This window comes from Salarias fasciatus, chromosome 6 (assembly GCF_902148845.1).
Source record: "Salarias fasciatus chromosome 6, fSalaFa1.1, whole genome shotgun sequence".
In the NCBI taxonomy this organism is placed as follows: Eukaryota; Metazoa; Chordata; class Actinopteri; order Blenniiformes; family Blenniidae; genus Salarias; species Salarias fasciatus.
The window spans coordinates 35,409,192-35,421,031 of NC_043750.1; the positions used below are offsets into that span (position 1 = coordinate 35,409,192).

The 11,840-nt window shown below is 41.0% G+C and overlaps 2 protein-coding genes across 3 annotated transcripts; one reads left to right on the plus strand and one right to left on the minus strand.

Annotated features, from left to right (window-relative positions):
* Positions 1–1,031: 1,031 nt before the first annotated feature.
* Positions 1,032–4,895, minus strand: dpcd (deleted in primary ciliary dyskinesia homolog (mouse)). The gene is made up of 6 exons (XM_030094240.1): positions 4,813–4,895; positions 3,877–3,957; positions 3,671–3,795; positions 3,452–3,585; positions 2,424–2,526; positions 1,032–2,155 (listed from the first exon to the last, which is right to left on the minus strand). Exons 1-6 carry the CDS (start codon positions 4,874–4,876, stop codon positions 2,051–2,053), a joined length of 612 nt encoding a protein of 203 aa, XP_029950100.1. The 5' UTR covers positions 4,877–4,895; the 3' UTR covers positions 1,032–2,050.
* A 210-nt stretch (positions 4,896–5,105) lies between these two features.
* poll (polymerase (DNA directed), lambda) lies at positions 5,106–11,278 on the plus strand. 2 transcript variants are annotated; one of them, XM_030095137.1, is made up of 9 exons: positions 5,106–5,151; positions 6,239–6,382; positions 6,563–6,860; positions 7,071–7,173; positions 7,299–7,652; positions 7,786–7,959; positions 8,644–8,772; positions 10,086–10,254; positions 10,369–11,278. In XM_030095137.1, the coding sequence occupies exons 2-9, from the start codon at positions 6,268–6,270 to the stop codon at positions 10,728–10,730; spliced, it is 1,704 nt and encodes a 567-aa protein (XP_029950997.1). In that variant the 5' UTR covers positions 5,106–5,151; positions 6,239–6,267; the 3' UTR covers positions 10,731–11,278. The 2 variants fall into 2 exon arrangements, with proteins under 2 accessions (XP_029950997.1, XP_029950998.1); XM_030095138.1 differs by having other exon boundaries at positions 5,139–5,156.
* The last annotated feature ends 562 nt before the right edge of the window (positions 11,279–11,840 follow it).

The window sequence follows — 11,840 nt, forward strand, 5'->3', positions numbered from 1 at the left end:
GAGGCCATTTTGGAGAATATGTAACCTGTTTCTTTTTTTTTTTTTTTTTTCTACATATATGAATATATTTTTACTGTAAAAATGTAAATTACATGAAATGATGGAAATATTTATTGTAGAGTGTATATTAAAACCACTAAAGACTCCGTTTTTCTCTGCTGTGGTTGTTTTGGGATGGAAAGTTCGCGTACAAATGTTGGTCGCCCCCGAAAACTCTTGTTTTTTTTTTTTTTTTAGGGTTTTTTTTTTTTCTTCTTCTTTTTCTCCTCCTTCGAGCAGGAGACCCAGATAACTGAGGGGCAATATCTGTGACAGGCTACTGAATTCAATGTGCTCAGCAAGTGAGACTTGGGCCTGAATGGCCCGAGCTATGCATTAAAAGCGATGAGGTCAGCCCACCATTTTGGCCCAAACAAAGGTTACCACCATGTAGTTGCATTTCTCACGATCGCACACCGTAACCCTCTGATCAAATGGGCCCTTTGTGAAACCTCATATAAAAGGGCATGTTATACAATAGTGGGTTCGAATAATAACACGAGGAGGGGTCAGTTATCAAAAAGAAGCCAGTCACACAGGGAGGGGTAAGGGGAGCCGAGGGGCTGCAGAAAAAGCGTCAGGGCCTGTGTGGCAAACGGTGGCATCGGCTGAAAGAGGGGGAATGGCTGGGAAGAGGCATTCGGCAATGAAAGGGAAGGCAGAAAAGAAACCCTCTTCCCAGAAGCAGTTGAGCATGACCATCAGAGGCCAAATGACAGGGGAGGAAGAAGATCCTGCACAGGGGGACTCGGCCGCTCTCACAATGCATGAGCTGGATGTCCAATTTGTTAGTTGGTGTTTGCTGCCACAGGAATTTGTTTTGACAGCAGCTCTGGCTTTAAAGCCTGCGCAGTATTAAAGAAAACTACCAATGTTCAGGTTCAGATTTCAGAATCAAGGTATTAGAAATTAGACTCGAAAGCTAAAATTAAAAAAACTCTGCTTGATCAAGTCCGAAGGCATTCTTGTCATGTCTTTTTATTTTAAGCATCACTCACAAGTAGTAACGGAACAACAGAACAGACTGGGTTTCCAGTGTTTCCCCCGATCCCTGCTCTTTCCATCTGGAAGGAGACAAAGCACAATAGTGAGAGAGACCTGTGGTTTTGTCTCTGCTTTTTGCACTTGCTCGGCAGTAAAGAAAAAAAAAATTCAAGGAATCACAGCATCGAAATAACCTATATTTAAAAGTCTCATTCAAACGGCTTTGTCTCAGTATTTTCTGACTGGTCAATGTTTATTTGAACTTATTTTGGGGGGAAAGAAAAAGAAAATCCCACTTTAATTATTTTACTCTTGTAAATCTCAGTGTGTACACAAACATTTCCATGCATGTAAAACGTGGACGTCATCAGGCTCCTGTTAGATGACAATATCAGAGCAAGACGGAAAAAAAACAAACAAAAAAACAAACAAACTCTGGATCTATTTGTGTCCGAGGTGCTTTCGCCAAACAACACAAAGTCAGAGTGACCCTCTGCTGTAATGGGAAACGGTAACACTAGTTTCACTAATGGCTTTCAGGGTGGCCCACAACATGCACGGAGCATGAGGGTATTCATTTAACACAAATGGGATGTCCTCGTAACTGTGACCTCGGAACCAACAGGGATGGAGCATTGTGTGTTTTGAGTGTTTTACAAGAACATCAGTGAAAGGAAGGGCTGGTGCGTTATGTGACCCCTGGCAGAACGACTCCACACTGGGTTTGTTAACCGATGCTCAATAAAATCATTTTATTTTTTGGTCAAAATGAAAAACAGAAAACTCAAAAAGTCTTGTTGTGAAAAGTAAGGGATGTGTTTAACCGCTCATACCAAACGTAACTCGGTAAATGCGACTGATTAATTATAACTGACCCACATTTCTCAACAGAAACTTCAGACAAAGGCACTGAGAATCGGATCTGACGAGCGCAGCATGACAAAGAGACCAGAGCTCGTTTGTGCCTGGAGATTCACGCCCTTTGCCCTAAATGCAACCTGGATTTATACCCCCGCTCGGTCAGAATTCACTGGGTTTTACAGTCCACGTCCCCCTCAGCCGTCGCCTTCAGCTTCTTCAGCTCCTTCAGCAGCTCTTGCTCCAGGCTCAAGATCTCTTTGGGTTTCTTGTACTGAACAGGAGGAAAAATATACATGTTTTTTTAATTTAATCATGATTCAATTAATAAAATCAAAACAGCTCAAAGAAATCTTGAAACACACAGCTATGGCTGTAGACATGAAATAAAATATTGGAATTAAGTAATTTTCATTCAAATCCATGACAAATGGTGACTATCTTCTCTTCTTGACTGCACCTTTGTTATTTGATCAGTGGTGAAGATTCAGCATTTATTATTTCTGACATGATTGCATTCAAACTGGCTCAGTCATACTCACAGTGACTATCAAAGTGTTGTTGGCGTGAGCGAAGCTGAGAGCGGAGCCGTCCAGAGGCAGCTGACTCCGGTCCAGATCAGCAACACTGAACTTCTTATAATACCTGCAGTCAGATCAACAGGGAGCAGTGACACATGCCTGTCACCGGGCAGCACTGGGCAGGGAAATGCATTGCAAACACTGCCATCTATAGGGAGGGTGCAAGCACTGCATGCAACAGGTTGGAAAAACAAATCACACCAGGGCTGTCTAACATATGGCCCGTGGGCAACATGAGGGCAGAAAGGCTTTTTTTTTCTACACAAACCAGGACAGAACTACTTGGGCAGACAAGATTTCTGATCATCTGCAGATTTGGATTATTAAATAAAGCACAAAGTAATATGTTGCAAGTCTGCATGAAATAAACTCCAGAGAAGTAAGAATAGATTTTCAATAATCTGATGCATTTGGCACTAGAAGCCATTGAAAAATGACTTTAAGATGAAATTGCTCCATTCAATCCATTTTTTCCCCCCAGCAGGCTGGATTACTGTAACAGTGTAAAAAGTCTGTGAGACAGCTGCAGCTCATCCATAGTCCTCCTCACCAGTGGAACAAAGTTCCTGAAGACCTGAGGGCTGCTGACACACTTACTTCTCTTAAATCAGGACTTAAACATTAATATTTGCACATGCTTCACAATAAATAATGGATTTTATTTATTTCTTTATTACCTTTATCTTAATAAAATGCAACTTTTATTATACCTTCCTTAATCTCTTTGTTAAATGTTTTTCATAATCTTCACTGTCTGAGATTAAGATTCTTAACTGCTTGTTTTAATATAGTTGTCATTTATTTGTGAAGCACTGAATTACCTTGTCTTATAGCAATAATGCTGCCTTGCCTATAGGTCCTATAGGTTACTGTGTTCTTATTTCACTGGTTCGACCCATTTCAGATTGAAAAAGTGTGTTGTGAGGCCCCTGAAACAGACTCAATGGAATAAAAATTATGATAAAACTAGTATTCTGAGGGATACTTACTTTTTGTTTGAGGTTTTTATAATGATGCACCTCTCAGACGGCTCGACAAAAACACTGAAAACATCTTCGGGGTAGAAAAGGTTGCGGATTCTCCACTGGAAACTGTTTTTTGTGTCTTTGCGCATGAAAATAGGCTGTGAACACAAATAAAATAAAAGCAAATTCACTTGACGATGCCGGTGAAGAAAAATGACTGAGTAAAAAAACAAAGGGACCCACATTGGAGCAGTTCTCTTTGATCACATCAGAGGCTGAAGTTGAGGCCGAACTTGTCAGTGGCTCCCCGACCTCCACCTGCCACTGGCCCTGGACTCCGAGCGTGCTTTTATGGCGCCACTTTCTTACTGAAACGTACCAAACGTTCTACATTGTAAAGGATACAAACTCTACAATGAATTTCATGCATGAGCTGATCTGCTGGTTACCGATGAGCTCATCTGTCTTCAAGTCGTACTCCTCGACCATTTCTTTTCCATCTGTAAACAGGTAGTGGATCTTCCTCTTTCCTGGAGGTGGAAAATGGAAACACGTTAGCTTCCAGTAACAACACAAAAAACTCGAGACTGTCTTTTTGATTTGTCATAGGTAACAAATTGGAATGTTTGGATTTGCATGGGATTTAATGTAGGTTGTAACCTGAATAAGTGTGAGTCTACACAACAATCAAAATGCACTGTATGGTGGGAAATGTGTCAGTATAATAGGAATATTTTGGAAATTGTTTACAGTTGGTATGGTTTTGCTGTGTCTCTGATGACCCTGGTAAAGCACATTTGGTGCAAAACACATATTTCCATGTGTATTTCAAACTGGGTGATGGAACACATGCATTATAATATTGCTGCCAGCTATTGTTCTTGGTTTTGTTTGTTCGGCTTTCTTTCTTGCAGGCGAAGAAACACACCAAATAGCATGTCATGTGGAGGAAAACAGCTTTGCTTTCATTCTGATTTATTCAATAATTAAATAAAACACAAATCTACAAGTGGCTAGAAAACAACAACATCAATAATTCATAATATAAGGTAATCTGCAATGGGTAAAAATCCCTTGTAATATGAAGACCTTACGTTTTTCCATGTAAGTGGGAATTTAATGCAGTGGCTTTTGAAAGTCTGGGAAGACAATTGAGATTATTCTGTTTGGTAATATACCACTCTTGGTTGCATCAACATTTTTGCTTCCTATTTCGTATTATTTTAGGAAATGGATGTGTTGTTCGCCTGCACCTGCTTAGCAACAACTTTAGCTCCAAAGCTAGCTGCTAAACTGAGTTAATCAAGCTCCTTGTTTCACCTAAACTGAATCCCGATGAGAAGAAAATGTAAGTCTCTGAATGATATCTTCTTAGTTTTGCTCACCATCGTGTATTAGAGCCGTTTTCTTAGCTGATTTTAGGACATCCATCCAGCTTTGACTTGCCATATTTCCAAACGCTGAGCCACTTCCGGATTCGACCGGTAACCACGGCAACTGATATACAGACACAACTTAAATAACACTGTTTTAATTTATTTGATTAAATATTATTGCTATATTCAGTACTTAAATTTCAAATAATTTATCCAATTAAAATATAAATTGAAAACATTAAATTTCAAAAAAGTTAAATGCACTTCTGACCCCGGAAGTAAAAAAAATTGAATCTCCTGTTGTTTGCTTTTAATCGTTCCGGAACGTATGGTTCCTTTTCGAAAGGGGTAAGGTACAAAGTATGTTTTATTAAAAGAGTTTCGACTTAGATTTTTTATTGTCTATAAGATAGATCGATTATTATTCAGGCTAAGTCTATGTGCTGCTTGGAAAAATATCCCTTTACTCGTTAAATACGGTGTATTAGCTGTAGGCAACAATAACTTCCAAGAAGCTAACAGTGTTTTACTGCATTGAGTCATTATATATTTATTCAAACTTTTATCTTCTGAACATAATATTTGCACAAGCCTAGCCTATTTTAATGCACCTTTGGATAATCGTATGCCATGTTATATTGACATTTCGCGATTTTCCAAACCCTGCCTGTTTTAACACAACGTGAACAACTTCAAATGGCTTTGATCACTTTGCAAACACTTAAATGACACAAAGGCATGTCTTATTGGAAAGCGCAGTTAAGGGCTTTATACTTCTAAAAACTGATTCACCCAAGTGTTTGAATATCTTCCTTCAAATTAACTTCTTACAGGATAGTGACGAAGCAGTTTTTCTATACACTCAGTCACATCATGTGATGATCAACACTTCATCGATAAAATGACCCAATATCCTTTTGTGAACAGACAGTAATTAGCTCCACCTTGGAAAATTTAAACCACCATGTTCTCTTCTCTTGCGCTTTTCTCATGATCTTGATGGATATTCCACATCTTGCCTACAGTAGTTTGTATTCAGATAAGTGTCCTCTGATCCCCTACGTGTACCCACGAGATAACAGCTTATGCTTAAACCGAAATATCTTTCTAGGTGCTTGCTTGAATTTCAGTTAATTATTTAAGTGTTTATATAGCATTGTAGTCCCGGTGCAACCAACTATGAACAGTCGAAAATTAAGTTAAAAAAAATTTTTTTTTTAAATTTGTTCCTTCACATTCAAATAAATGAAAGGACCCTTTTTTTTATTTATAATAAGTTCATTGCAGGGCACCTTGTGTTGTAAAAATCTTGAAAATGTACAGAAAATGAATCAAGCACAAGTAATAACACACAGTGTATATGCTATTATTGATATTACTGAGTTGCGGGTTTCATGACAGCAGCTAAATGTGTTGGTTCTCTTTTCCACCACAGGCCACCAGCTCCCCTTTCCTACATTCAACATGGAGCCTCGTCACGGGATCATGAAAGCCTTCCCCAAAGTTAAACGGGCCAAAGTGCTACCAGGAAAGGATGTGCCCCCGTTAAAGAAGACATTTCATGAATTTGACCTCACAGGTGATTTATTGCATTATAGAAGTTCAAATGAAGACAAAATAAGTAAATTTGATGAAATGGTAGATGAGTACGGGAAAAGGTTTTCATCATTTGTTCTTCTATAATGTGATTATTTTGTAGAATTCATTGAATAGTGAGTTTCTGCTGTTATTTAAGTGGGTATTTGTTATTTCCCTCCAGGAGACGCTTTTAATGGCGTCACTGTGTACATCGTGCCAGCTGGAATAGGAAATGCTCGGTGCCAGATCTTCCTTAAACAAATTCAGCAGAACGGAGGCCAGGTAGAGTCCTCACTGTGTCCCAGTGTCACTCATGTTGTAGTGGATGACAACATGGACCTTGATAGGGCTCTGCGCTTGCTCAAAGTGGATTGTATGCCCTCTGGAGTCGAACTGGTAAAGTGCAGCTGGTTGAGCTCCTGCATCAGTGGGAAACAACTGCTGGATGTGGCCAGCTACAGCCTTCTTTTACCCAAGAGGTGTGTGAGGTTTTTTTTTTTCTTCTTTAAGCATGTTGATAAATAGAAGTATTGTTACCTGTATCTCATTGTTTTGCAGTTCCTCTCAGGACTGGTTTAATATATAACTGTGAAACAAGCAGAAGTGGAAATGCTCTCACATTTCTCCCTTCTTCTCAGTGCTCATCATGTTTTCAGTCCAGTTACATCAGTAATATTTTTTTCTGTTAGGGACACTGAAGCAAAGCGTGAAGATATTAAAGAAGAGTTTCCAAACATGCAGCCTGTCCCTGAAGCTTCCGTAGAGCCAGCGGAGGGGACGACTGTAAACACGGTAAAGTATTTTTAACATTTTGAGTTTAACAAACTTTCACTCCCAACTCATTTAATCCATTTTGGGACAGAAAACATAAAGACAAGTGATCGATCATTCAAGAAAACTTTCCATGTCACTCTCAGACAGTCCCAGACAGCAACGAAGAAGCTCAAGGAGAGGAGGACGGCGTCTCTCAGAACGATCTGGAAGCTCTCATCACTGGCCAGCACCCCAAAGAGGAGGTGGAGGAGAAGGAGGCGCCAGGCCCGAGCCACGACCCCGGTCCAGACGCTGCCGCTCCGGTTCCCGTCTCGGGGAAGTGGGTCTGTGCCCGGTCCTCCCAGTCCAAAACTAATAACTTCAACAAGCACATCACAGACAAACTGGAAGTGCTGGCCAAGGCCTACACTCATCAGGGAGACAAGTGGAGGGCGCTCAGCTACTCCAAGGCTGTCAACGCTCTCAAGAGTTACCACAAGCCCGTTACATCATATCAGGTAACCTGCTGCAGAGGCTTTACTGTAGTGTGGATCGTGCTGAGACTACGCATGGGCTCATTTCGTGTTTTGAAATATGAGGAATATACATTTTGATATTTTTTTTTTTAAATTATTTATTTTTTAATCTCAGGAAGCTTGCCAAATCAACGGAATAGGAAAACGTATGGCTGACAAAATTGATGAGATCATGGAGAGTGGCCACTTGCGGAAGCTGGATCACATTGGAGAGGCGGTTCCAGTACTGGAGCTGTTCTCCAACATCTGGGGTGCCGGGACGAAGACCGCACAGCTGTGGTATCAACAGGTGAAATATGACCTCCTGGACATTTAGCGTGCAAATTACAGCAGTGTCTCAGTGAGTTTAGGGCCGGGTAGCGTCTCGCAGCTGCACTTGCGCTGGGTTTTTGAGCTATCCTTTCCGAAAATGTACTGGTGTGGCAGCACATTTACAACCAAAGAAAATACTGTTTGATATACAATTTTAAATGATGTGTTAATAGTTTATGGTTATCTCCAAATCCAATCTGCCACGTGCATTATTAAAGAAGACATCGATGTATGGTGCATCGTTTCTTCTCAGCAACTTACACAGAGGTCCGAATATCTTGGAGAACTGAACACGTGTGAATGTAGTTCTAGTCAGATCACTCTTCGTTATGTTGAGATCACAGCTCACCTCAGATCCAGGACTCCTTGCATGAATGACTACGTGATGAATGAGAACCGTGTTACACCTGCTTAGAACTTACGCACAGTACTGTATACATTTCATGAAAATAGATTTAATTTTAAATAGTTAAAGTATCAGTCGGTAGGAAACAGTGTGACCCCCCCCCCCCCCCCCCCCCCCCCCCCCGCAGCATTCGCCCTCTTCATGGTTGAGTTAAGACAGATTTTGGAATCAGAACGAAAATGTTTCAGATTCTACAAACATCCTTTGGAGATTCATGAAATGAGTGTTTTTTTTAATGTACTTATTCTTTTTCAGGGATATCGCACTTTGGAGGACATCCGCACTAAAGCCCACCTGAGCAACGCTCAGAAAATCGGACTGAAGCACTACGATGACTTTCTTGATCGAATGCCAAGAGAAGAGGCAGGAGAGATAGAAAAAGTGGTAAAGTTTCCTCATTCATCTCCTGGATGTGCTCGGCTCTGGCTCCAATCCTGCATTTGAGTTCCTCTTCTGTAATGGAAAATATGTTTGGGTGATATTAACATGTTTTTTTTTCAATGCCTCTGATCTCTACTGGAGCATCTTTTCTTTTTATCACCGCTTCAGTGTTCAGTGAAGTTTACGCTGAGGCAAGATATAAGATCGCCCCTCAAACTCTCAAAAATGTGGAAACAGAATGACCGAAGTTGGAAAAAGTCTGTGTCAGCTTTCCTCTCCTGCCCCGATGATGGAGAAACCAGACTCTGTGCTCACAAAGTGGAGCGTCCCAAAGGGGAAAAGTAAATCCTGAGAGTCGCCGCGTCTCAAGTTAGCCAGATACCTGTTCAGTCCAGAGCGTTTAGCGCAACACTAGTTGTTTTCGTATTGTATTACTCAGATTTTCTTTTTCCTCCGAAGGCTGCCAGATAGAGAGTGCTTGTGAGATAGATGGCTAAAGCATGTGTGCGCTCCCTCGGGCTTGTCAAAATAATATGTGATGCCTCAGCGCGGCTACCTCCCAGTATTTGGCAGGGAACAGGTACGAGCGCGCTCGTTAGCCGGCGGGGGGCAGATACAGAATAAGAATTGTTCTCTTCTGTTACTGAAAAGCCAATTACTAAAAAATAAAAAAAAATAGCCAAAGCATGTCAGCGTTAAGCAGCAGCACATTTTGCGACGGGGAGAAGTTTATGTAAGATTTATTGATAATGCTGGTGTTGCCATGTTATTTTATGACCTGGCTGAGAAATCACATAAATAACAAGCAGCCAGAAGAACACAGTTTAATCATTTGGTGTAGTTTATTCACAGCAGCTCAGGATAAATTAAAACACAGACACTTTACGTGCGTGACAGAAGCATTTATAAATGTGGGAAAAAGTCAAAACTGTCTTCAGATTATTGCACAACAATGGAGATGCACCACAAGATCATCTGTTCAACATTTCAACACTTTTTTTTTTCCAAACAACTCTAATTATGGTGTTTGTCACTGATCTGCTGTAAACTCCAGAGTATCCTCTTTTGTTGTTGCTGTGTTTTTAACTTTTTTATATTTTGTTTTGCACAGTGACTACCAGTGCTCATAAATATAATTTATTAGTTTATTTTATTATTTTACACACACACCTATATACACACAATGTGGTCTTGTGGGATTCAGGAGTATTTACCAGAAGATTTAGTGGAAGTATTAGTTAAATGAACTTGCTGGTTTGATTATTCTGGGATGGATGCCAGCCTCTGCTTGTGTCTTATTTCGTGAACATTTGCAGGTGAGGGAAGCCGCGCTCGCTCTGGACCCAGGCCTGCTCGCCGTGGCCTGTGGCTCCTACCGGCGGGGAAAGGCCACGTGTGGCGACGTCGACGTACTGATAACGCACCCAGACGGCACGTCCCACAAGGGCGTCTTCAGCAGAATCCTACAGAGCCTCCATGACAGCGGTAAGCCTCATCCTTTCGGGTGGACCACAGTTTGACCTTCATGAAATCGAAGTCTCTTTTGAATCAACTAAAGAATTCTCAAGCAGCTTTACGGATGGATTATCTCCTTCAAAGGGTTTCTGACGGACGACCTGGTGAGCCACGAGGACAACGGAGAGCAGAAGAAGTACATGGGCGTGTGCCGCCTGCCGGGTCCGGGCCGCCGCCACCGCCGGCTGGACATCATCGTGGTGCCCTACGGCGAGTTCGCCTGCGCCCTCATGTACTTCACCGGGTCGGCGCACTTCAACCGCTCCATGAGAGCGCTGGCCAAGACCAAGAGGATGAGCCTGTCCGAGCACTCGCTCAACAAGGACGTGGTCCGCCAAGGCGGCGTGAAGATGCACGGCGGCACGGCGCTCCCCACGCTGACGGAGAAGGACGTCTTCGGCCTGCTGGGAATCCCGTACAGGCTGCCCGACGAACGGGACTGGTGATCGGCACGAGGCTTTAGAACCATCTAACTTTATTTAAAAGTATTGCAAAACATGCATCGAATGTGGTTTTTAAATGTTTGTTGCTTAAAGGGAGGTTTTATGTTTTAAGGGCTGAATATGGAAAAAATGCTGCAGTTTTAAAGTTTTGCTGACAAAGCATTCACTGTTTTTAGTCATTTATGTCCATTTAAGATTTTGCCACTGGATAAAGACTGTTTTATTCACTTTGCAATTTTCTGCAATGTCTTCCTCTGAACCCTAAACATCAAGATCATGAAAACTCACTAATGACTTGTAGGGAAGCATCCTACTGTATGAATGAATGTATTTTTAAATCATTTGCAGCACTCTCTGGAATACATCAGTGCAATTCATGTATGATATGATCTCAGTCAGGACATTTTATTGATGGACTTCTGTCAAATGCCATTAAAATCCAACATTTACTGACAAAGGTGACTTATGTGATGAAAACACAGACTAATGTGACATGTGATGTTGCTTCAGACTTTAAGTATATTGGAAGAAATGTCTACAATGATAATAAAATGTTATCAATGATTACACTGGTTTTTTTTAATTAACTTTACAGATTTTTTATTTGTGTCAGATTTGTCATCACTGGCTTCAGAGTGTCAACAAGAGCGTGCACTTACACAATCGGTGATGAATTTGATCATAGTGAAGTGATTTTATCCACGGAGTGTAAAATAATGTCACCCACATGTATAAGATTAAAGCACAACACATAATGCTTTACATTCGAATTCAAAATGAAAAAAATTTCATATGACAAAAGATTTAGTAATTTCCATTAAGTCTTGGAAATTGTGCAATTTAAAACATTTTTAATAACTGAATGGCAATACTTCAATGCCAATCATTGTTTCTCCTAATATCATACATCTTCTGATTCTGAAAAAGAAGTAATTGTTCAGGAAACAAAGAGTGTTTTTTACACAAAGTCCTTTCTTCCATACATGGTGCGCTGACACCAAACGGCTCTGCTCAGGACATTAAGTGTCGACAACACTGCCCTGGAACGGCTCTGCTGCCACAGCAGGACATCGACACCAGGAGGAAAGTGGACCAGAGCCCTCAGGATTATTA

What these genes read in the sequence shown, in the direction of transcription:
- dpcd (XM_030094240.1), bottom strand. Translation starts at nt 4,876, where the DNA reads ATGGCAAGTCAAAGCTGGATGGATGTCCTAAAATCAGCTAAGAAAACG. An exon ending in ATAAAAACCTCAAACAAAAA is followed by an intron (nt 2,527 to 3,451) that starts GTAAGTATCCCT and finishes ATCTGACTGCAG; the next exon opens with GTATTATAAGAAGTTCAGTG. An exon ending in ACAACACTTTGATAGTCACT is followed by an intron (nt 2,156 to 2,423) that starts GTGAGTATGACT and finishes CCTCCTGTTCAG; the next exon opens with TACAAGAAACCCAAAGAGAT.
- poll (XM_030095137.1), top strand. Translation starts at nt 6,268, where the DNA reads ATGGAGCCTCGTCACGGGATCATGAAAGCCTTCCCCAAAGTTAAACGG. An exon ending in CACAGCTGTGGTATCAACAG is followed by an intron (nt 7,960 to 8,643) that starts GTGAAATATGAC and finishes ATTCTTTTTCAG; the next exon opens with GGATATCGCACTTTGGAGGA. An exon ending in ACAGAGCCTCCATGACAGCG is followed by an intron (nt 10,255 to 10,368) that starts GTAAGCCTCATC and finishes TCTCCTTCAAAG; the next exon opens with GGTTTCTGACGGACGACCTG.